This window comes from Mycteria americana, chromosome 18 (assembly GCF_035582795.1).
Source record: "Mycteria americana isolate JAX WOST 10 ecotype Jacksonville Zoo and Gardens chromosome 18, USCA_MyAme_1.0, whole genome shotgun sequence".
Classification (NCBI taxonomy): domain Eukaryota; kingdom Metazoa; phylum Chordata; class Aves; order Ciconiiformes; family Ciconiidae; genus Mycteria; species Mycteria americana.
Window position 1 is genome coordinate 3,841,332 of NC_134382.1, and position 16,120 is coordinate 3,857,451.

The 16,120-nt window shown below is 47.8% G+C and overlaps 1 protein-coding gene across 3 annotated transcripts in view; it reads left to right on the plus strand.

Moving 5' to 3' along the window:
- PAX7 (paired box 7) overlaps positions 1–15,638 on the plus strand; it is a 101,296-nt gene extending 85,658 nt beyond the window's left edge. For 2 of the 3 annotated variants that reach the window (XM_075520271.1, XM_075520270.1), the window contains exons 8-9: positions 11,256–11,502; positions 15,523–15,638. In XM_075520271.1, coding sequence (XP_075376386.1) covers positions 11,256–11,502; positions 15,523–15,638 — 363 coding nt within the window. Of the gene's footprint in view, positions 1–4,187; positions 4,254–11,255; positions 11,503–15,522 lie in introns of all 3 variants that reach the window. The other variant, XM_075520269.1, reaches the window with a different exon arrangement.
- The last annotated feature ends 482 nt before the right edge of the window (positions 15,639–16,120 follow it).

Genomic DNA, 16,120 nt, shown 5'->3' on the forward strand with positions numbered 1-16,120 from the left:
AATCATTATCTTTAAATAGTCATATCTTTAAAATAATCAGCCCTTCCTGAGTCTTCCCTCTCCTCCGCTAAGTATCTCTAATCCCTTTTCCATCATTTATCTCTGGATCAGCAGTGGCTTGTATGCTTTTAAACTTCTGCATGCAGGAGATGCCTTAAAAACTCTGCTCAAGTAATACAAGGGTGTGATACCTTCGCTCTTCCCCTTGGCCCCGCAGCAAGGAGGACAGGCGAGGGGCACAACTCTACTCAGCAAATTATAGGATGTGCCAGTTTTTGGAGGCTTTTGATCAAGATATTTTCATAAAAGAGAACTTATAGCTCAGCCAGGAGTTGTGGGGTTAATGTATAAAGTTCTTTGCTTGCATTTGTACAGGAGAGCAAGCTGTGTGCTGGTTTACATACCCACTTAGTAAATGTATTGCTGGTTTCGTCTGGAAGAGGTTTAATTTTAGTGAGGTACCAACCCTTCCCATCAGTGCAGACATAGCTTTGCCAGCAGACAGCTACCTTTCGTCAGTGTATCTTTTTCTTCTTAAAAATCGCTTAGTTCAAGACAGTAAATGATGTTCATAAGAAAACCAAGGTTTTAAAAATAGGCATTTCACTACTCTGATGCTCAAGATCGCTTCTTGGTGGCCTCATATGATAATTCTAGAAAATATTTATTTTGGAGTACCATCAGACGTAGCCAAAATCAAATTGTGCTAGACAAGTGAGATGGAAGTGCAGTTAATCATGTGTTAGCCCAGGAGCTTCTACTTTTATACTTCATTGTTCAACGGCTCCACCTGTTTGTGATGGCTACTCAAATAATCACTGCAAACTTATCGAGGTTTGTGCTGCTCCTCAGCAGACCCCAGGTGCAGGAGTGCCAAATACCCAGGGGAGCATTAATCTCATCCCCTGCTTAAGTAAGCACCTATAACACCACAGGAAAACTCCAGTCCAAATAGCTTTTAAAGAGCTGGAGGACTCAAAGAAGGATACTTATCTAAACTCAAATCCTTTAGGGCTTTCTTATCGCTTCTGGTTAAAGATTTTGTTCTGCTCTTTGTGTGTCTGCATCGTTTTTAATAAATCCTACATGGTTTTTTTTCCCTATCTGTAATGCCTAGTGGGCCAATGTCCAATTAGATGGGAGCCAATGCAGTGGTATTTGGATCCAAACCTCATGTTGTGTTCAGCTAGAGTCATGAGTTCGGGATTAAGACTAGGTAGAATTTGGGGGAGGATTTTATGGTGACTGAATCCTGCCACATTTCTCACATCTGAGGGGCAGAAATGAGCTCTGGGGTTTCAGAAATGGAAGCAGACAGTAGCTTGTCCTGCACAGGAAAGCCCTCTCGACAGTCCAAGTGTCCCCAGCCCCCTCTTCAAGAAGTGCATTATGAAACTATAAGCTGTTTGGATCCAGCACAGCATGAACTTAGTGTAAAGGTGATTACAAATAATGAATACAAAGGGCTCGTTTTTCCCTGGACCATCTCTGAGAATGGACATTTCTGGAGAGAGAGGAAAAGCCTTACTATGGAGCAAAACAGGGAAAGATTGTTGAGCTAGAACATCTTCGCTGTAAGGGTAATCCTCTATTAAAGCCAGTGTTTTCAGCAAGGATCCCCACTTTGTTCTCTTCTCTTTTCTCCTCTTTGTTTACACTAATGCCTCCACACCAGTGGATTCTGCAGCTTGGTGGATGCAGCTCCATTATGCCCGAGTTCAGATCCTTTGAGGGTTTTGGGGTTCATGTTTGGCAAAAGCAAGCAGCTCCCTGTCTTTGAAAATATCACAGTGCTCCCTAGCAGCAGAGAGAAGTCTGAAGGAAGAGCACGTGGCACTATGTAGGGCTGCAAAAGGCATTTCCTTGGATTCAGGAGCTGTGATTTTCCTACGGGTGAGGGAAAAAGAGGCCCTGACTTTAAAAAGTCATCCCTCTTGTAGCCTCAGAAGATACAAACTGAGCTGAGGCGCTCCCAGACAGGACCAGGGTCTGGATTGTTCATTCATTAGGGTGAGCTGAAAAGAGGAACCCTCACCTTAAAAAATGCACCAAGCCCCCCCTAGGAAAGCAGGGAACTGAGAGAGCAAGTGAACAAGCAGCAGAGGAGCTAGCAATAGGAAGCGCTTCTGATTTTCCCTTTCTTCCATTCTGTTGCCAGCTCCAGTTATTAAGTGTTTGGTGCAAGCCTAGCTAGCACTGCACTTGCTGAACTTATCGGGGTTATTTCATCTCCCCATGACCTCTCCGTATTTACGATGGGAGCCCTGGAGGCATTGGCTGTGCTTAACCGGTGTATCTTACACTGCAGTTAAGCTGGACCTTAACTGATTACAGCCCTTGATTGATCAGAGAAAGAGGGAGGGGAAGAGAAAGAGGAGTCCTAGAGCAGATACGCAGGACTATCAGTGCACCAAGCAGCTTCGCCTGGGGCTGGGATATGCCACTCGGGGGATTCTTTGTAGTGCAGCTCCTTTCACATTTATAGAGGCTCCCCTCCACTCTCCAAAAAGAGAGAGACGGAGAGAGAAAAGCAGGCGAGGGGGGGCATGGAGCGGACTCAAAGGATCTCAGGAAATCTTGTTTCGAAGCAGTAAGTCAGCACTCGCACTCCATTACCAGTGTCCGCAGGGGGTTGTGATAGTGAGCGAGCACAGATCAGCTTAGCTGAGAAATGGGGGGGAAAAAAAAAAAAAAAAAGAGGGAGAGAAATGGAAAGGGAGGAGGGGAAGAGGAGACCTTTCTGTGAATTTTGGTTTGTCTTTGTTAGTCTCTGCCAGTGTGGGGCTGCTGAAGAGAGGAATGACAGAAGTTTATAAAACAGTTTTAATTTGCTGGGACTTAGCAGTGCTGCATGATCTCCCCACCCTGCCCCGTTTTTCACATCAGACAGATGCACAGCAATAGATTTAGGGCTGATTTAGCAGGAAACCTTGGTGTGTGTTTGTTCATTTCTTGGTATTTTGAATCTCTCACCAAGCCCCAAAAGGTTTTCGTTCCCCACCTGCCATCAGCATGTCTGAGCTTAACCAAGAATAGACAAATAGGTGCAGAAGAAAAGACACAAGCCCAGCCCATTTCCAAAGCCAAACCTAACCTGAATCCTTCTGCCGGTTTGGACATGTTTCAGAATTCTGGTTTTCCATGGTTGTGCCTTTCTGCTTTCTCATCCCAGGTGACTTTGTAAGTTCCAGAATGCCACAAGCAAGATTCATCTTCCTGCAATTAATACCCTGTGTAAAGTTGCCCAGAGATGCAATGTGTCTCAACAAAGGGGTTTTCCCATGGAGACTTTCCTTTCCAATGTATTCACTTGGCCTTCACAGAGAAATGTATTCACGGGGAAAACAGCATCAGGGGAGAGTTTGCTTGTGGTGACTTCTGTTAATGCAGTCTGCTGCCTAGAAATAAGGAGGATGGGGTGGCTCAGTTTGCCGACCAGCACATTTGGGAAGCATTGGCCTTCTTTTAATTGTTCTATATAAAATGTCTTAGCAATTCCAACTGAATCAGGAAAAACACTTCATGCTTAGGTAACACAGGATGAATAATGATGTCGATAGTTAGTAAAACTGCCCATTTTCAGAGGGGAGATACTCAGCAGTGCATGAAAGTCAACCCCCCTTGACAGTTTCAAGATGGCAAGGCGCTAGTTAGCCTATGGCTTGAGTCTCTCCCGTTTCTGGAAGGGGTGAGTCCATGTCTTTTGATTTTGCTTGTTAGTGAAATTGATGCCTGTAGAACTGGGACCCCCCCCTTACCTTAAACAGCCTCCACTAGCACGGCATGTCTTTTTGTTTCCTCTCTGGTTATCCAGACTACTAAAAGCTTTGCCATCTGCTTTTATCTAATTGATAGTAGAGTTTGGTGCCCTAATGCCAGGGATAGTGGCTTATGTTTCTAGATCAAGCAGTTTTTAATCTAATTCCCATTCACAGTGATGCCTCCCCCCTTTCCCTCCAAATTACACTTCTACTGCAGGATTTCTCATAGCCCTTACTGGATGTATACCCCTGTGGTGCTTCTGATTTCCTTATGGTATTTCCACTGCAAGAAGAGGCCACTCCTCTTTCCCAGACCATCCAGACTTAAGCAATTTCTCTTACCCCTATAGCTAAGACCTTCCCATTCTTTTGTATAGCTTAGAAACTTTTCTTTAGACCTTCTCCATAATTTGTACATCTCTACAGAAGCAGGGTGCCCAAAACAAGATGCAGTGCTCCAGGTGGAACCTCACCATAGCCTTGAACAATCAGGTAATAACTTCCCATCGCCTTTTTTTCTAATCCTCCCCTTGTGCAGCCCGCATTGGTCTGCTTTGCTGTAGCTCACCATTGCATCCCCAGCTCCATCTCATCCCCAGCATCTCCCCAAGCCCTCTCCATCATGAGTGTGTGGCAGTTCTTCATCCATCAAGTGAACAGGGTCATCTTAGGACACAAATGTTCATCTCCATTTCACCCGCTGTGTCCTAGACCACTCCCCTATGGCGCTGAAACATCCTTCAGATGTTTTAAGTCACTGAAAGGCATTGATGATATTTCTGGGTTTATTGTTCACTGCCAAACAGTACCACTCTTCAAGCACAGGCCCACACTAACGGTTTCTGGCCACTTTGAAGGGATCTGGTATGATCTGTCCCATACACACCAGAAAGGATTCGGGCACATTGTGTTCTGTTCCTGGCTTTGCTTCTGACACACTTTGCATAGCCTTGGGAAAGGCATTTCACTGGCCTCCACATATTTTCCGATGGAGTGGGGAAGGTTGGGAAAATGAGACATTACTGCTATAACAGCAACAGCAGTGGCCACGTCAGCCCTGGGCTCCTTCCGTAGCAGGAAGGACTTGTGAGATTGTGTTAGCTCGTATTCATAGCAGTGTTCTCTTTAGCACTAGTAACATGCTGATGGATGGATTATAAATACCTGGCTAGATGAGGTAAAGCTGGGGCACTGGAGCATTAGGTTTTTAAACTTTAACCCACAACAAAATAGAAGTAGAGAGTTAAGTCACCTACTCATTTGTGCCAGTGTGAATCAGGACTGTGCTTGAAGTCAGGGAAGTTACCCTTAAGGAAGGCTAATGTGAAGTTTGCTCCTGGGGCTCCAAAATTTAGTTGGAAGTGGCATTAGATGGAAGGGACTGCAATTACCTGGATCAGACGTTTTCTAGGTGCAAGAAGTGTGAAGCACTGTCTGGATCCTTGGCCTGATTGCAAAATCAAATTTAATGGGTGTACTCACTGGATTGGTTTGGCATATTGGGATACAACTCAGCTGGGTCTAGTGATTTAGAAAATATTCAAAATTGATTGCTTGGTTTTGTGAGTGCAGTTTTAGTGATTGCTACATAAGTCATTTTAGTCCTACCTAGAGGCATATTTGCATATATTTATCCTCCTTTCAAGTGAAGATCTTTAGGGAAACTGTATTTATCTCCTCCCAACTCTTTCTTTGGCTTTCAGTAGTCCTACAGTCACCTCTTCATTTTGTTTCCATTTAATGTATGTGTAGAATAATCGACTCTTCCTCTTCCCACCAAGTGAAAATGAATCCACAGAGATCAAAAAGCATTAATATGAGGAAGGGTTGCCTTCTGCAAGAGAGAAGGAAAAGATTAGCTGAACAGGCTGCAAAATAAAGATGGAAAAGATTAAGCTGGGTCCCCACCAAGTAGCTAAGAACAGTCTTGGAGGACAGAGCATGACCTACCCAGAGCAGAAGCTGAATCAACCTCAAATGGCAGAGAGACCAAGCCCTCACGGAGGAGCTCAGAGCGAATCCTTAGCTTGGTCCACGTCGTTAGTAAATCCGTAAGGTCCAGCATGTTTCCCAGCACGGCCATCAGGCCCCTGTCAGACTTCCCATTCCCTAGGAAGTGGTGTAAATGTTAATGCCACAGAAGCTGAAACAAAGAGAGATTTCAGCCTACAAACACTCTTCACAACACAGAATTTCCGAGTGCTTTTTGCCTGATGTAGTATCAAATATTCCAGCTGATCACACTTCCAGCCTTTCCCAAAGAGAGAAGCTTTCTACCCGTTCCTAGGAAAGCAGTACCACGGCCTCAGAAATACTACCCACTGCCAGGAGACCCTTCCTCTGATTTTCCCTTTTCGGTTTCTGCCTGGCATCCAGTTTGCATTCCTTTGGGACCATCCGGCAGCTTCTCTGGACTTAACACCCTTCAGCTAGTTGCAGATCATTACGTCTTTCCTTTATTCAGAACTTAGCCAGGCTCAGCAGTTTCTAAATGCAGCATTTTTCTAAGGCAGCCTCTGATTTTGGACGCTTTGCACTGTGTCAAATCGGGTGTCCAGAAATGGAGACACCACAGAATCAGGGGTCACTCTGCAAAATGCTGTCCGCAGGCTCCTGCCTCCCCATCGTTTTGTTTGCTTGAGTTTGATCTCCTTACAACACCTCTGTGTCTTCCTGGTCATGGGGCAGTGTGGCATCAGTGAGTGTAGATATAAGAGTCGGACTTGATGATCTTAAAGGTTTTTTCCAACCTAAACGATTCTATGATTCTATAAAGCCTGCTGTGTCCAGGGCCTGATGTCCCTATCGGCTGGGTATCTTAGCAAGCCTAGAGCAAACTGGTAATGCAGGAGGTGTAGGGACTCTGAGGATGTATAGCCTGTCCGGTATTTCCCATAGAGCTCTTGACCGCAGAGACCAGCGAGGTGCAGCAGCCAGGTCTGCGCGGACAAGGTTTTGTTACGAAACTTATCTGCTACCCTCCCTCTTCCCTCCCTGATGTGCTCACACCCTTCTCTATCTAAGTGGTATCTCTCCCTATCACTTGTCTGCCCCTCCAGCCCCTCCTGCCCCCCAACGCACCCAACCGCCCCCCCCCAACCCCCAACCCTAAAATCTGAAGGCCTGATTGCACAGATTGAAGGCCCTAATTGCACTTCCCTTTCCAAAGCCGCATTCGTTTATCATAAAGGGTGCACATTTCCCCTGCTACAGTTTCCACGGCCAGAGGCCCTGAGGGCCAGCTCAGAAATGGAGGGAATTAATTACATTTTTTTAACTCCCCTTCTTTTAAAGTATGGGAGAGAGTGATGAAACGTCCCGGGGGGGGGACAGGGGGGAGCTGCAGAGATGAGGGTGGGGAGGGAGGCAGCAGCAGGAGACAAGGGGGGGGGGGGGGGGGCTGGCTCTTTCATCCAGGAGGGTCTTTGTGCATTAACCTTGGTCTCCCCAACACATCAAGACCCCCTACCCCCTCTCCTCCATGACAAATGACCTCCGGAAAGGGTAGAAACAAGGCCGAAGGCTCCTAGCACCATGGCTGTTATTGACTTACCCCGAAGTGCAAGCCCACGCCACGCCTGTGACTGATTTGGGACAGCAGCAAAGGGAAAGGAGATGGGGAAAGGGAGAGAGACAACTGATGAGAGGGAGGGGAAAGGGAAGGCTGTCAGTCACTGTGATGGACAGGTAGCAGATTTCCCTCCAGATAAAACCTTACAGATGTGAAGTGGGTATTGATTTTTAGTTAGTGATGCTAATGCACCAAGAAGTAATAAATTATAAGAAAGCAAGGTCAAAAAGAAAAGGTAAAAGGACTTTGCATTCTTGAGGAGGGGATTTCTCCAGATGCCCCAGACTTTCCTAAGTTCAAAAGTTGCCTGGAAAATGAGTTTATCCAGCTGAAACAAGAAGTCAGATAACACGGGCCTGCCGAGGCTGGAGGGCTCGTGTAGGGTTATCTGTGCTGGGTGGCTGCGTAGTGAAGAGGGAATAGAAATCTCCGGTTCACTCTTGTTATTTCTAACACCTTTGTGTCCTGGGGTGGGAAAGATTGGATGCCGTCCCCTGATAAACCTGTGCAAACAGAGTCTCAGGGGAGCTCAGCCCCAAATTGCTCTCAGTGTGCCTGGAAAAGGCAGATGCTTCCCACGGCCAGCGTTGCTGAAGAGGGAACAGAGATCTTTGGGGTTCCCGGCTCAGTTGAGCCCCAGAGCCTCTATCAGGGTTCATCTGCAGCACTCAGCCACCCTACCTCCATGGCAGCATCCGGCAGGGATGTGCATCTCATAGCCACCTTCCAGCATCTCCCCTCTCCAACCTCCATACAGTTATGTATCTGTTCACGACCCTGGCATCATCGTGATGAAATATTGGCATCCTTATGTTTCGCCATGGATTTCCAGAGGGAAATTCAGCCCGTCTTTTTCAGAAAGGGGTCTTAGGATGGGATGAATTGTCCTTCAGAGGTATCAGTCTCTCTGTAGAGGGATTCTAGAGGATTAGCAGAGACTAGAACCTTAACTTCCCATGGCTAAGGTTAGTTGAGTTGAGTCCTAGCTTAAGTGACTTGCACAAGCCCTTGTGAGTCAGTAGCAGAGCTGGGATTAGAAATCAGTCCTGATTCTGACTGATTAAAGCCAATTACTGTCTTTAGTAGGATTTGCGCAAGTGTCTTCTCCAGTCTCAGCTCCTCTGAGTTTGAAGAGTGTGAATCTGGGTTTCATTTACCAACGTTGCTTTACATCCCCCTTTCTTTTTAAAAGGGCCTTAGCGGAAGTGTTAATATAACTTCTGCTTGCTTTAAGAGCCTTTTATTTTCTCTGAGTAATATAAAGCAGCTGACTTTTTTGGGGAGATGGCCAGGAGGGAGAGCACTAGAAAACCCTCTGGTCTGTGAGTGGTTCCAGTTGCCCTTCATTTTATAGCACACAATTTCTTTTCTGCACCTGCAGGGGCTGGCAGTGCGGGCAGCGTCCGCAATCCGGCAGCACTGCCAGACCTGGACAGCTCAGGAAGGGAGAGGCGAAACGGCCGGGCTTTGTGCTGCCTGAGCTGGAGCTTTCCAAAAATAACTCGTAATTCATATGTCTGTGTTTTTGCGCATGCAAGAAGGATGTTTATTGCTTTAAACATCTGATTCTGCTTGCAAATGAAATCCAGTAATGTCTCGTGGCTGCTGTATATGCGAGTATCCTGGATATCTGTCAGGGCAAAGAGGTGCAGGGTGTAGCACCTATAGTTAAGGTGATGCTGAAGCTATGAGGTCTGTCTGCAGCCGGGTGGGATCGAGGGGCAGAGAAGGAGGATTCGTAGCTGAGCCAGATCAAAGTTCATGACCCAGCTTAGTGGAAGGTTACAAATAACTTTGCTGCTGGAAAACCTACCTTCAGGCTGCACTCCCATGATTTCCCTGCTGCATAAGCCTTGAGGCAGAGGGGTTTACGTTACATCCACACAGAGAAGCATGACAGCCCTATTCTCATATTAATCCACTCTGTCTTGCATATTTAAATGCAATTTCCTTTCTTCATCCCCCCGACTTTCAGTCTTTGGGCTGTCATGGGGCAGGGAGTTCCACGGGCACATTTTGCACAGCGTTATGGCTAAACAACTTCATCTCGATACCTCAAGGCTTAATCGCTGTGATTAAGAAGCTGTGCCCAGAGGGTCTGGAGAGCTGAAGGTAATTTAGGCTCTGTCTGGAGAGCTGTCTGCCCTGCAGTGTAGAGACACCTAAGCTAGGTTTAACTTTGGGGACCAGTAGCAAACTCCAAGCTCAGTGCAGTAGGAGAGGGTAAATGGACCCCGTCGAGCTCCATGCTGCCGCCACTGTGCTGCTTTTACTTGGCTTGTTCAAAGCTTGTTCCTGTGTCTCTGTACCGCACTGCAGACAAACCCAGTGGTCAGGGTTAGATTGATTTTCCAGGCTTTTTAACTAACCCCCTCCCCAGTACCTCCCCACCGCCTCCCCCTCCACAGGGGTCCAGCCACCCCTGCTCCCAAATTCCCCTCCCAGACAAATGCCTGGGAAGGATCTCAGGCCGGCTGAGTCGGGAGGTGGCATCACATCAAGAGAAAGCATCTTTGCAGGACTCCTGAGTCCTTCCGGGGGGAGGAGAAGCTTTAGAAAGCAAAGGCCAGTGCGTAGCCGGTCATGCAGCCTAAGCCCCCGCTCCAGCAGGAAGGTGAGGGAGGAGGGAATGGGGAAGGTGTCGGGGTGAGCAGGAAGGGGAGACGCCGCTCTATACAACCCCTCTTGAGTCCTTCCAGAGAATGTATCCTCCGCACAATAGCTCACCAGGCCACTGGTGGGGGATAAAGGACTCATTTTACCACTTGCCAGGCTCCAAATATTTCCAATTTGCCACTTTAATTGATGTCAATAAGGTTATGCTAAATTCGGAGATTTTCAGCCGCTCGGCATCTGAGCGCTGGCCTGGCCCCCCGAGGTGACTGGCTGTCCCCTCTCCCCCCGCCCTTCCCCAGCACAAATACGGCAAGGCACGCCTGCGGCGGCTGCAGAGATCAACCGAGAGGCATCAGGAGTTCCCTTCCTTCCCTCGCCATGGCCCCGCTTCTGCAAACTCTTTACACTTTTAACTTGGCAGCCTGGGGGTAATTTTAGTGATTGCAGAAGGCAATTGCATTAAAGCACTAGCGGGATCAGGGTCCTTGTGTGAAGGCCTGTAGGCAGCAGCTTACCCCAAACTCACCCACAGGAACAAATCTGGCATTTTTGCTGCAAAAGAAATAAAAAAAAGATCGTAAGTTCATCTGTTTCAGGTCTCAAAGCAGGAAGATTGCTTGTGTGCAAATTTAATTACGTTTTCAAACCAAGCACTACACTGAAATGAGCCGAACCAGGACCTGTTATCCTTTAGCATTTGAGGGTAAAGAGAACTTTGACATTTCAGTCCCTAAAGCTGAATCTGCATCAAAGCCAGAAAGGGTTTGCGTCTGGTTTGGTTAGGGACCTTTGCAAACCAAGCCCCACTCAGACTTCCAAAGAAAGGAGCTGTCTTCAGCGTCCCTTTTGAAAATACGTATTTTTGCTCCCTGTCTCATGTGTCTCCTCTTCTGTGAGGGCTGTGCGTAGGAAGGGAGGGGGTGCTAGTTCATGGCAGTACGTGTTGAGCAGGTTTGTCCCAGGTTTATCCTTTCTCCAACTCTGAGCAGCACAGCTAACGTTGTTGGCAGGTCAGCAAAGAAAGTCTAAAGACTGAGTGTGCTATGAAGGAACTTCTCAATTATCCCTATTCAGGTCTTTCACATAAAGCATTAGACACAGAGCAGCCAGCTGTGGGGTCTGCCTGTTGTTATTTGGTGGAAGCAGGCCTTCATTCTCCAGCCGGGCCAGACCTATATTGATATTGTATGTTATACTGATAGAGCACCACTGTATGTAGACCGTTTCTCCCTGGCATGCATGAAGGCAGCTGCACACATACCCTTTCTCCTCCAGACATTGACCTGTTGTCTCCTGTGTTTCTCCAGGTGATGAGCATCCTGAGCAACCCCAGCGGGGTTCCTCCGCAACCCCAGGCTGACTTCTCCATCTCTCCCCTTCATGGTGGCTTGGACACCACCAACTCCATCTCTGCCAGCTGCAGCCAGCGGAGCGACTCCATCAAGTCCGTGGACAGCCTCCCGACTTCCCAGTCCTACTGTCCTCCCACCTACAGCACCACCAGTTACAGTGTGGACCCAGTGGCTGGCTACCAATATGGACAGTACGGACAAAGTAAGTGCGCTGACTGTATTCCCCCTGCACAGGGAACAGGAGAAGAGAGGGAGGGAATGTAAGAAGGTATGGATATTATATTGGAAGGGATTCCTATGGAAATCTGTCCATCTAGAGAGAAAAAGGGAATCTACTCACCAGACACAGATGGAGATTGCTCCACACAGCCTCCCCCACACCCTTGCAGTCCAACTCAAAAGTCCCAATTAAAGTATTTTATGTAAAACATTTCTATCAGAAAAGAAGGACAACTTCCAGACCTTTCTACTTTCCCCTCTCCAATTCTTGCTTCTCCAAAAGCCCTACAACATGTTTACCCTGCTCAGCCAAAGAAAAGCTGGGATTTTAATGCCATCCCTTCGTGATGCAGAACTGTATGTGTCGCTTCCTCCCCTGCCCTCCATAAGGTAAGGGCTGGGTCCACGCTCAGAGATTTTGCTACTAAAAACGTTAACCCAATGCCTGTCAACTGGGCTGTGGTTCTGCGAAAGCTGAAGTGAGCCTGGAATTGTAATCCTGAACCCAAACCTCAGACCTGAAAGGCAGAGGGACCCAGGGAGGGTCTGTTTCTCCTCCAGAATGGTTGGGTCACAAAAACACCAGCAAGCCTGGCAAAGGGCTCACCTGCCGGTGTTAAACTAATAATAAGTGTGGTGTTGTGAGAGAGTGATCCGCGGAGGGTTAAAGGTGCATCCTCTTCCTCCGGGAGCGCTCCTGCTTGCCCATAGCTTGTCCTCAGTGACCTTTCCTTCCATTTGGCTGTGGCTTTTTATTCCCCTCTCCGTCACAGCCCTTTAATGTCTTTAACTTCTACAGCTAAATGAGAACCGGCTGTGGCGGCAGACGGGATCAATAGCAGCTTCCCCCCACCCCTCCTTTTTTTGTTTTTCGGGAGTTTGATCTGTGACCCCTTGACCTTCCCCTCGCTTCTGGATGTGAGGCTGGACACACGTGCTATTGATAAAAATCTTAAACAAATTCCAATACCATGTATTTCCAATAAAGATTCCCTTGGGCAAGACGTTAGTCACACCCATGTGTGTAAAAAATAAAATAAGGAGGACGAGCTACGTTTTCTGCGAGAGAGAGACCAGCAAAGGAGAAGGAAAGAGAAAGAAGGGTTTGTCTTGGTTTGCTGCAGGAATTTTTACTTAGACCTCTCCTTGTGCTGATGAAAAACTGCTCACGCAGCCCTATTTATGTTGTTTTATGTGCCCCCCATTCCTGATTTCTGTCGCACGGCTCTCTCTTTTCTGCTGGACACCCATTCGATTTACAAGTCCAGTTTAGAGCCCACTGGGCTCAGTTCGGAACAGGAATGTTTTCCTGTTAATAGTCATGAGAGTCCAGGCTGCCAACAGGTCTGTGCCCAGCAGCAAGTCTCGCATGGTCGACAGAGTTAGTCCAGGCGTGTCCCGTGCCTAGAGACACGCAGGTAGCTAGTTGCGAAGGCGGTCTTCCTGCTGGGGCAAGGAAGGTAGGTGAGAAACCATCACACACCATCCACAGTGCCACTGCTTCCCAGTGCTGGGAGCTGGAGTCACAGCCAGCGCGACGGCAAGTCTTACAGCCAAAGCCAATGCCATGCTGCATGGCAGATGCACCACAAAGCAGCTGTAGCTGTTGTAAGGTGGGGTCTATGTTAAGCAGCAAATTCTGCATATGTGCACGTATATGTATAGATATTTGTTTGTACAGCTCTGTACAGGCAATATATAAATCCACTTCACTGTGAACATTTCTTACAATGAATGAGCCCCATTTATAATAACCTCTATGCGAGGAAACAGTTTTCAGTGGTAATTAGTCCTGTTAGAGCAATCACTTACGTGAAGTTGACCTTGATATAACAACACTTTTTCTTGTCTTTCTCAGTGCATGTTGTATTTAGCAGATACTTCTAATTCCTCCTGCTTTTTAATTCTTCACTGCTTCTTTTCAAATGCTGTTTAAATGCTGATCGCTGTGAGGTGACCTCCACAAGAACATTTACTGATGTTCAGTTCCAACCATATGTTTCTTCCTTCTATGATGCAGCAAAAAAGTATCAAAACTCCTTTTAGTGAACATTGTGATATAATAAAAATGGGGGGTTGTTATGACGGGGGCAGGCTCTGTATAACGGGGGACATAACCAGGGCTTGTAAATAAGAGCTCTGTAGCTTTGACAGGCTTGGGACCTGGCCTGCAGAGAATCTCTCTCTCCCCACTTCTCTCCTTCTTATTCCCTGTTTTAGAAACAGAAAACCAGACACACTTTCTCTCTCACATAAGCAAATAAACACCCAGAGTACTTTTGGTAAGTTTCTGGTTTTATTTTGGCTTCTGCTGTATTAAAGCAATGAACCACGTCTTTGATTTCTGGCATGGGATACCCTGGTGCCTTTGAACTCTTCCCACTGGCACAAAAAGCAATATTGGGAGTTTAGCGTGGTTTTTTGAGAAGGATGGGATTGCCATCCAATCTCCCTTTTGCTGGGTACTGCCCAGAGCAGGATGAGCGGCTCTGACCGTTCACCTCCCTCCTTTCCCAAGCACCCATCTGAATTCACCCAGAGCACGGGTGACAACAGGAACAGAGGCACAACCACACACGCACACGCAGCGTGTCTGAGGAATGATTCTCCTCTTTCCCTACAGCCTCTCAAAGACATTATTTAATGTGGTTACCTGAAATATCAGGGGACCAAGCTGATAAGGTCTGGACGAGAGCCATAGCTTGGGGTCTAATCCTGTGCACACCCCCTGGAAGCTCGAGGCACCATAACGCATTACAGAGCCCAGCGCTCGAGTCGAGCTACTCCAGGATCCCAGTCCCCGAGGAGTGCCAGCCAGCGTGCCAGCTCCACTTGCCTAACTCAGCTCCTTTCAGACTCTGCCGCCTGCAGAAGCCGTGCTCCCCAGCAGGCCTCGCTTCGGCCCCGGATAACTCACCCTGTGCCGAGCCTGCTTGCTTCCAGCGCGCCAGCCTGCCAGCGCTTGCGCAGCCTGAGCTGTCCCAGCCGGTGAGGAGCAGAGATGCCAGATTAATGTGGTCCTTGCGGTTCCCAAAGGCCGGAGCTGTGTTAATGATGCCGGTGATGGAACGCAGAAGCGTGAAAGGAATTCTAATAGATATGACAAGTCTAATAAGAATTTGTGTCTGGAAGGGACCTCCTCTGGGGCAGGCGTCTGACAAGACGTTGATGGCTGAAATTTGTTTACTCATTGGCACCGATTGTACATCTCCTGCCAGCTCCTTATTAATCTAATTTGAGACATTAAAGCTAGTGAAAGGGAGAGGCTTTGACTGAAGCTCAGCTAATGAGCAATGTCACCATCCTGCCCAGGTCCTCTTCCCCCTCAGACCATAGGGCAGTCAGGCGAGCTGGGATACGGGTTCACGCATCGCCTCAGGAGTTGTGGCAAAGTGGTTTCCCTTAGGAAGGGTGGATGAAGGCAGGCAGCAGAGCTTGCAGAGATGAGTCAGCACGCAGCGGATGAGTCAGATTCAAGCCCTGTCCAGATTTGGTGAGCTTCCACTGAAATCTCTGAAATCATTTACACCAGCATCACTGAGTGCAGGAGTTGGCTTTGCCACCATGAGATGATACAGGGAGGTGATGCTGGAAGGCTTATCCCACTGGCTTTCTGCTCAGGCTCATCTTCAGGCAGGTCCCTTGGAAACACCATTTTCCATGGCAGAAGTAGAATTTTAGCTCTTTTCAGTAGGTCCGTGGAGAGATTGAAGGAACTGCAGCAGCACGCGCACAGTGCACTCTGCACACCGCAGCTGCGCTTAACCCCAGCAGCGTCTGTCCTGTCAGGTGTTTCTGGCAGGACCGTCGTCTGTTTGCACTCTTTCCTAGGAGTGCAGCAGGACCCTTGTATCTGTGACAACCACTGCATTGGGCTTCTCTTTGTAAGAGTCAGTCCGCAAGGTCTGTTGGTTACACGCCCTTTGGTGCTGAAAGCCTCATTTCCACTAAGTGCTAATGTTGTGCTCTTTTCTCACCCTCCTTTTTTTCCCCTCCTCTTCAGCCGCTGTTGATTATTTGGCCAAGAACGTGAGTCTGTCTACACAGCGTAGGATGAAGCTGGGAGAACATTCAGCCGTTCTGGGCCTCCTACCAGTAGAGACAGGCCAAGCTTACTGAAGAGTCCAACTGTGCCACCAACCCACTCCAGCAGCTTGGTACCACTGGAGAAAACACCACCAGCCTTCCAGGGATCTACCTGTACCCGGACCCTGCTCCTTCCCACTTCCCTTCCACCTCGCACCAACTTGAGCTGTGAAGGAGACGGGAAAGAGAGGGAGGGCTCTCCAATCCAAGTATCCAGCTCCTCCCAGAGCACTCTTCTCAGAGGCAAGCCTGGCCTCTGTGACCTGACTCCTCCTGTGGCCAGAGACAATGGGTTGGGTACATATATTAACCCCGAGTTCATGCCCTCCCTCTAACCTACCTGGCCATGGCATTTTGCCCACACTTAAGGACTTTCCATTGATCTAGGTAGTTGGCATAGTCAAAGCCAAATTGATCTTTTTTTCTTTGTAAAAAAAGAAATGTTTCATTTTGTTTCCTTTTCTTTCCATTGCTGTAAATTTGGTGAATGTTGTATAGGAAGGAATAACCAAGCT